At 40.0% G+C, this 14164-nt stretch overlaps 1 protein-coding gene across 2 annotated transcripts; it reads right to left on the reverse strand.

Annotated features, from left to right (window-relative positions):
• Window positions 1–607: 607 nt before the first annotated feature.
• Window positions 608–12409, reverse strand: ZNF330 (zinc finger protein 330). Of its 2 annotated transcripts, none has more exons than XM_032187185.1 (10): window positions 12229–12409; window positions 9768–9897; window positions 9474–9493; window positions 9297–9367; window positions 7079–7158; window positions 6186–6312; window positions 5361–5465; window positions 3181–3227; window positions 1980–2097; window positions 608–1336 (listed from the first exon to the last, which is right to left on the reverse strand). In XM_032187185.1, the coding sequence occupies exons 2-10, from the start codon at window positions 9885–9887 to the stop codon at window positions 1059–1061; spliced, it is 966 nt and encodes a 321-aa protein (XP_032043076.1). In that variant the 5' UTR covers window positions 9888–9897; window positions 12229–12409; the 3' UTR covers window positions 608–1058. The 2 variants fall into 2 exon arrangements, with proteins under 2 accessions (XP_032043076.1, XP_032043077.1); XM_032187186.1 differs by lacking the exon at window positions 12229–12409 and adding an exon at window positions 11736–11875.
• Between the last annotated feature and the right edge of the window lie 1755 nt (window positions 12410–14164).

Here is a 14164-nt window from a genome sequence, read left to right on the forward strand (position 1 = left end):
GTTAGTCACTATCTTTCCAATGTTCCTCTACAGAAGGAAACTGAATGCTATTACCTATATTTGTAGATTGGTAATGAGTATGTTGTTTCAAATCAAGAATCACTTCCTACACTTCTGCAAGCATCACCACCTCCACTCAGGTGTGCTGATGACTTGCCTTTTACCAGTGCATTTGCGCAGAACAGTGTCTGAACCCAGCATACCTGTATTTTCATTACCTTATCAATTCATACACAGGGTTTTTTTCCTAACATTTCTTAATATTTTTATATTATATGCAAAGAGAAGAGTTGTATGCTTGGCATGGAATAAACCTGCCTTCTTTTGATCTAATGAGAAATTGATAGATTTTAGTGGGAGAGAATATACACCAACATTTGTGTTGAAATAATAATTCTGGCTATCTGGGTGTGCATTTTTAATAATTACATATAGCCCCAATTATTAATATCTTGTACTAAAAATTGCCAGAAGGATAACGTTCAAGTACAGAGGGAACTACATTGATCTGCCTTACCTACGTAGAATAGGAAGTTATTTTAATGCCAATTTACACTGTGTGCATGCTGCTTTCCAACAATTCAGAAGTCATCAATAGTTATCTCAATTCATTTGAGAATGCAGTTGACTTTTATTGTGCAGAAAAAATAGTCTACAACCCACCAATACATTAATCTTATGAAATCAGTTAACAATTATTGTAAAAATAACTTAATTTCTGATGAGCAAATGGAAACAAGTTGTACAGCCCTCCCACATTCCTATGTTGATAGAGGTAAACAGCATTAAACTGTTCCACTCAGTAGCTGAAGGACAATACCACTTCAGCTGGTTAGGGGAATAAAAATATTCCCATTTTCTCTCCCAAGTCGCAAACCCAAGAACGGTTTATACCAACAAATGTCACTTGGAGTTACTACAGATGTCCCACACTCTTCATTCTCAAACTGTGATATGTAAGTACCTGATAAAACTATCCTACTGGCATGTATACAACTCATAAGTGAAACACCTGCTTGGCTCCTTCCCTATCTTTTTAGCCCACTAGCATGCTGAGATTAATCTTCAGGTTCCTCATAATGTGCATACCCACTAGCATAAGTCCTTCCTAAGCTCAAGTTGCTGAATACATCCACGGTCTCTGTATCAGAATCCTTCCCTCCCTCATCATTGTCATCTTCATCATCCTCTTCTGCTTCGTATTCATCATATTCATCCTCACGATCGCCTGCATCTCCAGCCTTGCTGGAGGAGAGGTTCTTCCAGTACGCATCATAACCAGAAGCTCCATCTGCATCTTCACCTCCAGTCTGGCGGCCGAACTTCAAAGAGCGTGCTGCAGGCAGAGAAAAACCATCATGCTCTCACTCCTCAATACCAATTTGAGCAGTGTCTTGACACTTCTTTTCCATCCTGGTTTACTACTCAGCTAAGAGCACACAATGCCTGTCAACCTTTGTCTAAATCTGACATTTTCAGATTAAATCCATCCTCCAACAGAACCTTTCCACTACATGCAGTCTCTCTCCATGCAGCCATGTTTGTATAATCAATAACTGCTTCCAGAGTACAATTTAGATTTTAGGACATACCTCCAGTACTCCAGCCAAGAAAACCTGTAATTGGATGTGCTCCACGAACACAGTACTTATTCTGATTTATTAAAGAGTAGTTAAGAAATAGATTCTACACGTGTCATCAAATGACACTTCTAAATTCATTAGCCTGTTGTTTATAAATGAAATAAAGGCTTAACTGGGGATCTAAAATCTCAAGCTAAACAGAAACTTTTACTATGTTAGAATCAACTAACAATTAAGAATGACTGCTCAATTCTAGAGACAATTTTTTTCTCATAACAAACACAACAAAACTTTGTAAAACAGCTGAAAGTAACCAGAATTTTCTCAGTGTTTCCATGCAGAAAAGTAGTCACCAGTGATACCTATACAGCTTGTTAGCTAGAGAAGCAGGCTTACTTGACATGCTCAGGTCCTTTGTCTGCTGAGTTTCGTGGCCGCATTTAGGGCAAGGAGGCTCTTTTCCCTTTTCCTGCTTAAAAACCTTACTTCGCACATGATCGTCACAAAAACAAGCCTGTGGGGTGAAAAGAGAATGAAAAGGCTAAATGTTCTAATCATAAAATCTTCAGCAAGAAGCAGGCAAAAATGTGTCTAACAGCAACAAAATTTTCTGGTTGAGATTAAACTTTAATGAGCTCTTATCTGCAGTGGAACTGGAATCTGCACACTACTTAGGAGCTGAACTGCCGTGTTAAACGTTGTTTCATGGTTACCTGGGGTAGAGACTGCAAAAAGGTGCTGATAAACAGGTAGAAATAGTAACATATTCAAGGACTGGATTACACTGCTGCCCACAAGGAGCCTGGCACTTCCTGGTTTACCTTGGCAAGCTTAAATAAAATACAATCAGATACGCACACCAGAACATAAATATGCAGCGACCCGAAGGCAAGAATTAAATCGAAACTTCATGTGTTGAGCACCAGGGTGCCAGTGAAGATGTATGGAGAAAGAAATAATTTGAATACAAAATCGATGCCATGGCGACTCTGGAGGAAAAAGAAAAAAATGGAGGGCAAGAAAAATAAGAGCAGGCAATGAACCAGTACCTGGAGAAATCTGGGCAATGCTGATGGTGAAGCAGGTGGTACTTTTTATACAACATTACTCCTGACTGTGTAAAAACAAAAACCTGTTTTTAACAAATTAGCCTGTGCATGTGTAAAACTGGAGATAATTCTTTTTGGATTCATGCTGCAGTGTTTTCTGGTCAGATCATCACTTGACTGTTTGCAAAAACTTTTAAAATTCTCTTAGCTTTATGATAGACCAAAACATATTCCAAGCCTTGGATTCTGTTTAAGACCATAGATTTGTCTTCTTGAAAAGGTCCAAAAATGGTACAGCCCCAGTTTAAACACAGAGCCTAAGTCAAGATCACCTTACCTGGTATGAGGATGCACAACAACAGTTTGTGGTAACAAGCAAACAAATAAAAGACTTGCATAAGTCTATGCCCAAGCTTCAGAAACTAATACAAAAACTGAGTGTTTTTGAATAATCCAGAGGAAATCATGACAAGATTTGGTACTGGCCTTGGAAGTTAAGGAGAACAAGTCTACAATCATAGCTACTTGCAACTGTCTTTACTCTTTACCTTACAACGCAGGCATGAATGCTGCCCAAGCCTGTTACAGGAAACACCTGCAGAAGAAAATCAACATGTAAAACTCATTACTTGGAAACTGCAGATCTGTAATTTTTGTTAACGTTCTGTACAAAAAATATGTAACAGTGCAACAATTTGGGGCATTTGTTTTTAACTCCCTGAAAAAGTACACTTTGGAAACATGAATCATTTATTTTACCATCCAATACCTCCTTGACTTTATTTTACTAGATCTTTCAAATCTAAGCCTCCGTGCAATAAAGCAATTTGATACAGAGTACAAGTTGAAGAAGGAGAAAGTGTAATCGCTCTTGAGTTTTCACATTTTTAAAAACAGAAGTTCCAGATTCAGTTTGATGTTAAGAGATTTTCTTGCTTTTTCTTGTACCACAGTGTCACAAGGAGGAGCACTAGCATGTTACAGTCATCTAAAAAAATGCTCCAGCAGCCTTTATCTCATTTAAATGAAACTTGAGGGCACTTAAAGCTTGCAAATTTCAAACCTAGTAATGTTATTTTGTTCTGTATTTTCAGTCACATCCTCAGGAAATGTACTTTATTGCATACAACTTTATATTAAAAAAAAAAAATATGCATCTGTGTTAACAAATGACAGCTGGTACATGAATTGTAAAGAGTGGAATCAGCATTTGCAAAATCTAACTTGTCTTGAAGCTTCAAACTGGTTTCTTCATTCCACTAGAGGGAGTATAGTAAAGGCAACTACACAGGAATTGCTAGCAGCATGAGGCTGGGGAAGAGTTCTTCCTTAATAAGCACCAATACATATATTGTTGTGAGTCTCTGCGCACATACTCAATCTCTCCACCTCACCTTACACCTATGATCACAAAGCTTTTGAATCTGAAGTAAAAGAACTGAGTTTTCCACATGAGCAGGATAGCTGTGGGAGTCAGGACTCTGTCATGCATTGAAAGATAGAATTGCAAATGCTAATGCATATATATTTAAAAATTTCTAGAGCATCTCTACATTAAAAAAAAATGTGTTGTAAAGTAACAGATTTTTTTCATAGCCAGAATGGGTTTTAGACTACAATTGTATGACCACATTTAAAGTTCACATGATTTATGAAAGGTCATGTCTTATATTTCTGCCTCTATCAAGACTGCACGGTGCCACAAGATGCAGAACACAGTGAAAACCCTCAAAAAGGACTTTCTCCATTCAGGGTGTGACATCACCTCTGTGAATTAAAAGCTTCTAACAATCAGTGAAAAAATATTCTTGTGGAACAGCTGTTGTTGCTTCAATATTGCTATGCAGGAAGACATTCTAGCAGAATATATCAAGGAAGTCAGTCATGAAAATAGTTGGCAGACAAAAAAGGATGAGAGAGAAAAAGGAGATAAGAAATTTCTAAAGACAGACTGTAAAACTGAAATTCCCAAATATTCTGAGTTGGGAGAATCAATTAGGCCAAGAGACAAGAAGTCTTAAACTACCTGTTTTTTACTCTGTAGAAGTGTTCATGTGTCAACATTTGATGAATCTGCTGACATACATGTCCACAGTCCACTCGTCAGAGAAGAAACTAGCAATGAGTTCAGGCTTTGGATAAACATGATTTTGTCCCTTCTATGCTCACTCTGTCCCAGTAAACCTGGTGATCACCGCCTCCTGAGTCATGGCCTTCCTTGGGACTTGCTGCTTTTGCAAAATCTACAGGTGCCAACTTTTCACCAATATACAGACCATCCTTTGTACATCCAGAGTAATCTGGGATGTTTTAGCCAGCCTAGATACAGATGGCAGGACATTAGGACAGCTGCTTTTTTTTTTGAGAAACAGGTATCTAGAAAGTAGCTCATCATACAGTGAGAATTGTGGAAAAGAGCTCCTTCTTGCCTGCAGAGCTTTCAGGACTAAAAAATCAGCATTAGCTGGTCCAGGTGCTCAGATGTAGTCCTGGCCACTGTTAAGAGGGTAACTTTAGACTGCCACCTATGATCTAATAGTGAGAAAGGTCACAGAACAATAGCCTAGTGTAGATATCATGAGCAAGCACTTAAGAAATGAAAGCTGTTTCCTCCAGAGCAAAAAGCAGGCTATTTAGAAAAGGCTCTGGAGAGTATTCTGGAACACAGAGGAAGTGATTTGAGAGTCTGTTTAGCTTGGGAGAAAGGGACTGCAAACTACTAACTTACATTTAAATGTCTCTGCTTCCAAAACTTGGCAGCTGGCTTGATGTTCAAACTGATCATCTTCACAGAGGAAATTGTGGCAAAAAGAACAGGCAAACATTCTGCCTCCTAAAAGATTTATCAAGGCAAATTAATCAGCAACAGGCATAGGCTCCAAGTTCTGCTCCACAAACAATTTAGGCAATTCTATGTAGTTTTGACTGAAGCCTAGTTCTCCCCTCCATCACGGGCTTCAACAAAAACTTCTAAATTAGACACTAGCATCCATTATTACACTGAAAAATACTATGTTTCCTACAAGACAAGATAACATAAATACAAAACAAGTATTACTCCTAGACTTTTTTATTCAACTACGACATTTGAGTATTCTTAAATGGTATCAGACATTCTCTCATCCACAGTCTCCTTCCCTCCCATTCCCTCACCTCCGATGCCCACTAAAATACACATTTTAAAGGATTCCACAAATGGAGGTTAGTATGGTTTGCCAAGCAACTGGGAATCCAAATACCTGAACTAGTGCAGATGAAAGGATTGAGAATGGCAGCAAATTGCATGTTGACAACCAGATGCAGTGCTTAATTACGTGAAGCATTCAGCTGGTAGGACAGTTAATTACATAAGTGTCCCTGATTTAAGCACTGTGTGTTCTCAGGCACATTATTTATATTCCCCACTGCATGAGGTCTGTTTTTCTACTGGGGAGAATGCTTTGCTTTGATCAAATGTACTCAGCAGTGAAGATTAAAAATGCTATGTTAGGGGTACAGTAACTTAAGCAATGTGAGGGAAAAGTATAGGTTAGTTTAAGTGTAAGCTACCTACCATGATCCCAGACAGTTCTTTCACACTCGATACATTCTGCATCTGCAAGAGGGCAGATGCACGCATGTGTGCTGAGACACTTCCTCCCGTGACACACCCAAGCCTCACAGAAATCACAGATTGCGCCCTGCAATTACAGAAAGATAATTGGGGCTTTTACGATATCTAGAGAAACTCTTATTCTATAGCACTGAATGCATTCAAGTATCTGTTCTCTCAGTGGGTTCATTTCAGGTGAGCAAGAGAGTATGAAACCATCAGTATTCCAATCAAGCCACTCCAGGGTTCATCTTCTTTTGTTTGATGCTCATTTGTGCACAACTAAATATAACAAGAAAAAAACGCTTTTCCCCCTTTTGTTTTTGCTTTTTAAATTTCCTAACTTAAATCTTACACGTGAAGATTGTCTTCTAGCTGAACCCTGAGATTCATAAATTATAGCAATATTCTGGCAAAAATACAATTTCAAAAATAAAGCCCTATATTCTGATAGCTGAAATCACTTGTTCAGATTTTAAACCATGCTATATTAGAACACAAACTCCACAAAGTTCAAATTACTCATCAGAAATAAAATCATATTTTTTCACTTTAATTAAAGTGAGATCTACAGCTAAATACTAGTTTTGTATAGTTGAAGAAACCTCATATGTAATGAACTACCATGTACATGCACACACACAAAACTAACAAAACTAATTCAAACTAATTGATGAGGTTGAGTTTCCAGCATAATTGAAAAATCAGCTTGTAATGGTAAGATAAGAGAAAAATCTTCACTTGGTACATGTTATCATTGCATAAATTTGTTATATCTTATTTTAGAAAGATTTGAATAAAGAACCCCATACTGCAAAAGAAAAAAAAAAAAGGCTGTCGTTTTGTATACGTACCACCATTGCTAGTCCAGTACTGTACACACCAGCATGTTTTATGACACAGTCTGAAGACTTCATCATGCATTTGGTTTTTCCTGTTTAAAAAAAGTGGTAAACAACCAGGAGAAGAGTACATTAAAAAAAAAAATCAAGAAATTAGAAAGAATATTCACATAAGAGCAGCAATTAAATCAAACACCAGTACTTAATTCTATATCTTGGTAAAAATAACACAAACGTTTGTGAACTGTAACCTAACCTTGTATCACCTTTAGATCAAATTAATTATGTTTTGTTTTCAGCCAAAATCTCTTGCCCCAGTGCTGAGATGAAGCAATCAGTTGTCTTGCTGTATATTTTGAGCTATGCTGAATATATTGGCAAGAATTTTAAATGTCAAAACAAAAAAAAAAATAAAGGTGCAAGTCAAGCAACAATATCTCAAAAAGTTGCATTTAAAATTGCTGCCAGCTTTATCCCTCCATAAAAGTGATGTGGCCATAGCTGATGCCCTCTGGAAAGAAAAAAGAAAAAAAAAAAAGTAAATGCTTTAATTACGTGAGTATTTAGATACTTTTTTTTTTTGCGTGTGTGTGTATGATTTTTTTTGAAGCATATGAGATGAATTCCTAGGCAAAATAATTCTCTTTACATGCAGGGATTGGATGGGACTAAAAGCCACAGTCTGCACTTCAAAATCATTCTGATACACACAACCAACTAGGGTGACAACTTTTCCTTAATCCTTGCTTCTGATGTAAGTAGCTCTACCACAAAGATCCATACTCTGTATGTAGTTATGCAAGCAAAAAAAAAAAAAAAAATGTAATTAGCTCAGGTTATTGCACTGGGATTTTTATCACAGGTTTAAGCTGAGCTGCTGCAGACCCCTTTGGTGTCTCTGTTATTTCCTCCTTAGAGGAATCAACAAAAGGATGTTCCCTGCAAACCTACTGAAGAGCTAACAAAACCAAATTCTACTCTGCAAATGCAATTAAATCCCAGTATGCAGCATCAGCAGCAGAGTTTTGATTTAATCGTGTCTCAGATGCCAAATGGCACTGAGGAATGTCCAGATCAGATCACCAGTGGTCAACATGAGGTGGTGGGGATGTTGCTGGGACTGGGCCAGTGCAATATAGCTACCATGCTCCCATCCCTCAGGGACTTCTCTAGGAAAGATAATGTTTGTTTATGGGGCCTGTCAACAACACTTGATTAAGCACCAAACAGTTCTAATGGTCTTTGTCCTGGCAAACCCTAGAGGACTCAGCATTGTTTTGTGGTTATTAAAAATGCTTTTGTTTCAGAAACATCCTGCAGATTAAGATAAATTCAACATATGGGAGTCAACTTCAGATGTATAATAGACTGTAAAATACACAATGTGTTTTTAGTACTTCACTACGTGATGACAGAAAGAAGACTTATGAAGGGTGGTGCGCTGCCATTGCACACAGTCAGCCTGGCTTCCAGACACGCTCAGTATCTGCAGGTTCCAACAAAGGCACTGGAAGCTGCAAATGTCAGCAGCTCTGAGCTGAGCATCAGACTACAAAACAGCCAAATTGCTTAATGACAAATTGAAAATCTCTGAGGATGTGTTGAAACGGTAAAACAACAAAAATCACTTCAAAGTCTAAAATGATTATTAACCTCCCCTGCAAGCAAACAGTTGTTTACGTAAATGGGCAGTTTAGCATGATTCAGAACCCAGTTCTATCACAAGGAGACTTTCTCTTTCTTCTAACACATAGAGTTAACACAAACAGCTTATGTTACAAAACCACGTAAGGAGAATAATGCACTGTTGCTTTAATTGATATCAATGATATTATCCCCAAAATGCCGTATGTATTAGTGCCTTTTTGGCAGTCAGCTCTTTTTAATCTTTGTTGTCACTAGGAAACAATACTGTATATAGTAGATCTAGGGAAAAAAAGTCAGATGTTCTCAGTCCCAAAAGGCAGTGAGACAAGTTCTTCTAAATATCAAATACTGAAGACAAGCCCATGGCCCAGACTTGCAAACCCTGGAGGGTCAGAGGTATATGCATTAGTTTGCATGATGAAGCAAGAACCTCTTCTCAAGGAGGATATTCACAACAGGTTTAAAAGAACCTGCTCCAAAAATTGCAAACGTGTTTTAAGAGAAAGGTACTATAACTGCTAAGAGTTTAAAAACACAAAAGGGACTGTGAAATAGTATGTTTACCTTCATTATTTCCACTTACCACACTGTGCACAAATGGGTAATTTTTGAACAGAGTTACAGAAGTAGCAAAAAGCTCTATTCTTCTGTCGTCTAGGCACATGGAAAAAAAAAAAAAAAGGAGCATTAAACAAGACTTGCAAAATGTTTGAAACCAGTTAATGCTAAACTGATGGTTTTAGAAGGGGAAAATATTTACCTTTGGCACTTATCACATTCCTAAAAAAAAAAAAAAAAAAAAAAAAAAAAGAAATAATTATTAGTATTTTTATTCTGTATGAGCATAAAATGTACAGACCCCTCAGGAACTCTGAATTAAATTCTGATTAGAAACCAAACTTTTTATTCAAGTATTATACCTCTGATGCAAATGTAATTTTAAATGTAGAGGAAGAATGGTATTCCAGAGGTATTAAATACAGTTAATGTACTATCACTGGTTTTATGTAATATAAAATCCAGTATTGTAATATAAAATTTTAAGTTATTTTACCATTGAAGCATTACAAGGATGTTTGGCTAAATCTATGTTGGCTTTTGAAGCCCTTATCTGCTTTTCACGTTCACGACGGTTCTCAGCTTTCTTACGCGCTCCAGTCTTCTTTTTAGGCATTTTTCACCGTCTGTGGGATAGAAAAAGGTATGTAGTGAACACACGCAACATGTACAATATACAATACATGTTAATGCACGGATACGGATGACACATCCAGCACAAAATCTGAATCTTGGAGTTACCATCTGTTAACTATGTTTCATCTCCATTCACTTCCTTTTCAGAGTTTCTTTTCAAATGTAGAATAAGGGTCCAGTCCCTTGGAAGAGTCATGTGTTGAACCATGAAGAACCTTGTGATCTGAAAAGAACTTTTGCTGTCCTACCCTTTGTGCTTAACTGTCTTTGAAGTGCTTTGCCTTTGAAATAATGTTATGCTTTGTATAACTGTTTGCAATGGGCCTCTGTTTTAAGATCACCTTGTTGCCTGTTTAATAAGGACAATATTCAGCTCATTCTTGCTTCTCTCTTCTCATACTCACTAACTACTAAAATCAGTTAAAAAGCATTCTTCAGGTGAGTGAGTCACAGTGTACTGCAAACATGCAAATTTCAAGCTTTGTGAAAGCTTAGGAAGCAAAATGTCACTATTCTAGACTTAAGAGCTATGACAAAGGGATGTTTGAACTGCAAATTTATCATTCTAGCACATTAGTAATAATGAGATGAGCATGCACTGCTCTAAAGATGCCACTGATTCCCAAGAAGGGTTTATGCTAATTTAATTGCATCTGGTCGGATGTGTCTGTTTTAACTTTCCAGGAGGGAGCCAAGGCAATGCAGTGGTGAGACTGTTGGTAAGTCGATCAGACCGCGGTGCTCGTCATCTCCACAGTGAACTCTGTGGACTCGCAGTGATAGAAAGAGAGGCAACTCCAACTTGTCATCTCAAAACCTTCATTTCCACTTATGGAATTTTAAGAAAATCACTATAGATTTTGGGCTTGGCAGCAATCGGCCCACATGATGGGACAGCTCTGCCAAAGCAAAGTTCTGCTGATTCCAGTAGGTCTCCAGGTGGCTACAGGGGCCACTGGTGTGAGAGGGAACCAGAGGTACCTGCTCTCCCCAGCCTCATCCCTACCTCCCAGCTGACATGTAGGAATGTGTGCTGGCATCTGCAAGGACAGCTGCAGCATCAACAGGCAGTGAACTGTAGCAGCTTAAACTTAGAAGAAAAATTGGTATCTTTTCAAAAGGTCTTATGAAATAAACCCAACAATCCTAACTTTCTGGAACAAAGAAATATATAGTCCTGACCAAATATTAAGATTTGTTTTTGATAGCACACATAAATCAGTTTGCTCAGCTGTAGCATTCCGCACCCCGTTTATGTTCTATTAGTGTCATATTATGTAGTCAAAATGGTATTGCTAAGCTGCCTGCTGGCAACTGTCATTATTCTGGAGCATGACATTTCTGACACTGGGAGTCCAATATGAGGCTGCACGCTAATTTTCAAGCTGCTTGAATGCTGATTTAACAATAGAATCGAATTGTTAGTATTTATACCTTGACTTCTTCACATTACCTCATAATCGAAAGCACTGAGAAGACAAACCACCTTCATAAGAAACAGTCTCTCAATGACTACTGAGGACACAGATTATGAGAAATGTCAAAGACAGGAGTTCTTTAGAAAGCTGTGCTATCAACAACAAAAATGCAATGTCAGGTTCTTTTAACAAAGCTATTAAATTAATCCAGGCTCTCAAACACCAAACAATAAACACCACCACCCCACAGATCAATATTCTATCACTCTTTCCCTCTGAGCTTCCATGTAAGATGTTTGTCTTTGCCCTAAATTATGGATTTTTAGGGAACTGGCCATCTTTTAATTTTCTGACTACAGCACAATAGTGTTATGATGTCAAAAATTACGAAAGTAAAAAATGTTGTTTACCTGCAATTCCTTTCCAATCAGGGTACTGTACCTATCAAAAGTGTTGATTAGTATTTAAAGTTCCTATGCAGGATGTTGTGCCTACGGTTTTGACAATCCTGTAATCTGAGGCTGGTGGATGACCCTGGCGGATTCAGGCACCACAGCACTGTTACCTGATGTTTGGACTGGAAATGCGAAATGCACAGCACTATCTGCCACGCTGCGTGTGCGTGTACCCTGCTTCTTTCCATCTAGAGATGCCAGAGAAACCACCCGGGACACAGCAGGTCCACGCCTGGATGCCTCCTCAGCCCAAGGAGGCACGAACCTGCCGACCTACAGAGCTCCTGACCCGCAACCAGGTCCTGAACCACCGCTCCGTCTCTCAGGGCCCCGCCCGCAGGCCCCGGCCGGGCAGGGCGCCCCAGCAGCACGCCTCAGCCCGGGGCGAGCCGCCCGGAGCCGCCCCGCACACCCCGCACCCGGCCCCCGCCCGCCGCCCGCTGCCCACCTGCGCCTGGGCGCCGCCCGGCAGCCGCTGCCCGCCGCTCCCCCGGCTCCCGGCGGCGGCCCCCGGCAGCGGGAGGAAGCCGGCAGCGCTCCTCGGCCCGGCCCGGCCCCGCGCCGAGGCACGAAGGTTCCGCTCCAGCCGCCGTTAGGGCCGTTACGGCCGTTAGGGCGGTTGGTGGGGGCCGTTGGGGCCCAGCCCGCCTCAGGGCCGCGTAACGCCGCTTCTCCGGGCTTGCGCCTCCTCGGACACACGCACATGCACACAAAGAGCTGCTGCCTCCACATGGGTGTCCGTGTCCTGAAGAGAAATGAGGAAAAAAAAAAAACGTCTTAAAAGAGGGTTGCTTTTTTTGCCGGCCCTATGTAACGTAACGTTTCTCCTCCCTGGGAACGTTCCCTCGGCATTCCGGCGGCTTTCTCCTCGCTGGGGATGTGCCCGGGGTGTGCCTGCGGCTCTGTCCTCGCTGAAAGGTCCTCGCAAAGTGTTTGTGCGGGTGGCATTGCTCGGTGTCACCCCATCACTAATGCCTGTGCGCTTCATGGCAATTGTCCTTACACTTTCACTGAAGAAAAACTAACTGTTAGGACATGCTAATTGCAACCATTACTTGTGATTGTAGCCCCTTAAGGTTGGCACCTGGAAAGTTCTCTCCAAAAACCTTCATTAGTAGCTCTGTATTTTTTCAAAATAAAGCCTTGCCTAATCTAACAGCAGGCATACAACGCAGCAAGCAGGGATGTGATCAATCCCATTACCACCAAAGCCCTTGCCACAGACCAGCCTGCCTTTGGGGTCTGGATCCGGGTCTGTTCCTCAGCGTTTTCCACTCCTGTCCTCACTGAGCTGCCAGGAGGCCTGTGACCTTGTGGTGCCTGCTTGATTTCTGCCACCATGGCCAGCTCTGGAGCTTGCTTTGCCTGGAGCACCTGGAAGATGTCTGCCCAAGGTGAGAAGGGTACGAAGTTTGGGGTGAGGATGGCTCTGTGGGCTTGCTGCAGCCCTTTATTTTTATGTACCACGAGGCTTTGCTTAACTCCTCATCATAATCAGCATACAACACAGTAGAAACAGAAAGGAACAAGGATGTCTTTGATTCCTTTTAATATTGTAAGTTCTTCCTACATGCATATTTATTGTTCTTGTGCATTTTGCATAGAAACCCCTTGTGGAAATCATTACACGATGTATCTGATAGTTATTTAAATGAAGACGAGTGGAAGGATCAGAGAGCAGTTACACTGCAATATAATTCATTTGTAGTCTTCTGCCCAGGATGAGAAGGGTATGGTACATATTTCATACGCATTAGTCTTAGGGCACTGCTGTATTTCTAGCATTCTTTGATCATCCATTCAGGTGGGTTAGTTGAATTGCTCCACACTGGGCTTGGTCATGCATTTCTTACCGGACGTTGGCTGCTAGTGAGGTATGTGATCCTAAAGAGAGAGACGGGTATTTGGTGGGCACCACTGCCATCCCATCAAGATTCTTGTAACTTTGGGGAGCTCAGGGTTATATCACATAACAATTTACGTGCTTGTCACACTTTTCCAATAACACCAGGTTATTGGGATGCACAGAAAACTGTGTTACTGTTTAAGATAAAAATTCATGATGATCACTTAACTGGACATTTCTCATTATAAGAAAGTATGTGGAGAAATATTTTTTAATTATTGTCAGTAACCATGGCTGCATACTATTTAATTAACACCTTAAGCAGAAAATGTGATCTCTTGCAAGGCCTTAGAGCTTTTCGTGTCTTTCTCGCTTTTCTAATGAATGCCCTCACTTTTCTTAATGAATGCCATGAATCATTAGTATACTTTTATTCTGGTTGTGACCATTCCAGTTTGTTTTAAGCAGCCATGGATGCAAGAACACAGTGAGAATAACTGATAAAGCATTGGGGAGGGGGAAAAAAAAAAAGGCAAAG

This window comes from Aythya fuligula, chromosome 4 (genome assembly GCF_009819795.1).
Source record: "Aythya fuligula isolate bAytFul2 chromosome 4, bAytFul2.pri, whole genome shotgun sequence".
Classification (NCBI taxonomy): Eukaryota; Metazoa; Chordata; class Aves; order Anseriformes; family Anatidae; genus Aythya; species Aythya fuligula.

What these genes read in the sequence shown, in the direction of transcription:
- ZNF330 (XM_032187185.1), bottom strand. Translation starts at nt 9,887, where the DNA reads ATGCCTAAAAAGAAGACTGGAGCGCGTAAGAAAGCTGAGAACCGTCGT. An exon ending in GTACTGGACTAGCAATGGTG is followed by an intron (nt 6,313 to 7,078) that starts GTACGTATACAA and finishes CTGTAATTGCAG; the next exon opens with GGCGCAATCTGTGATTTCTG. An exon ending in GGAAGCAGAGACATTTAAAT is followed by an intron (nt 3,228 to 5,360) that starts GTAAGTTAGTAG and finishes TTTCTTCTGCAG; the next exon opens with GTGTTTCCTGTAACAGGCTT.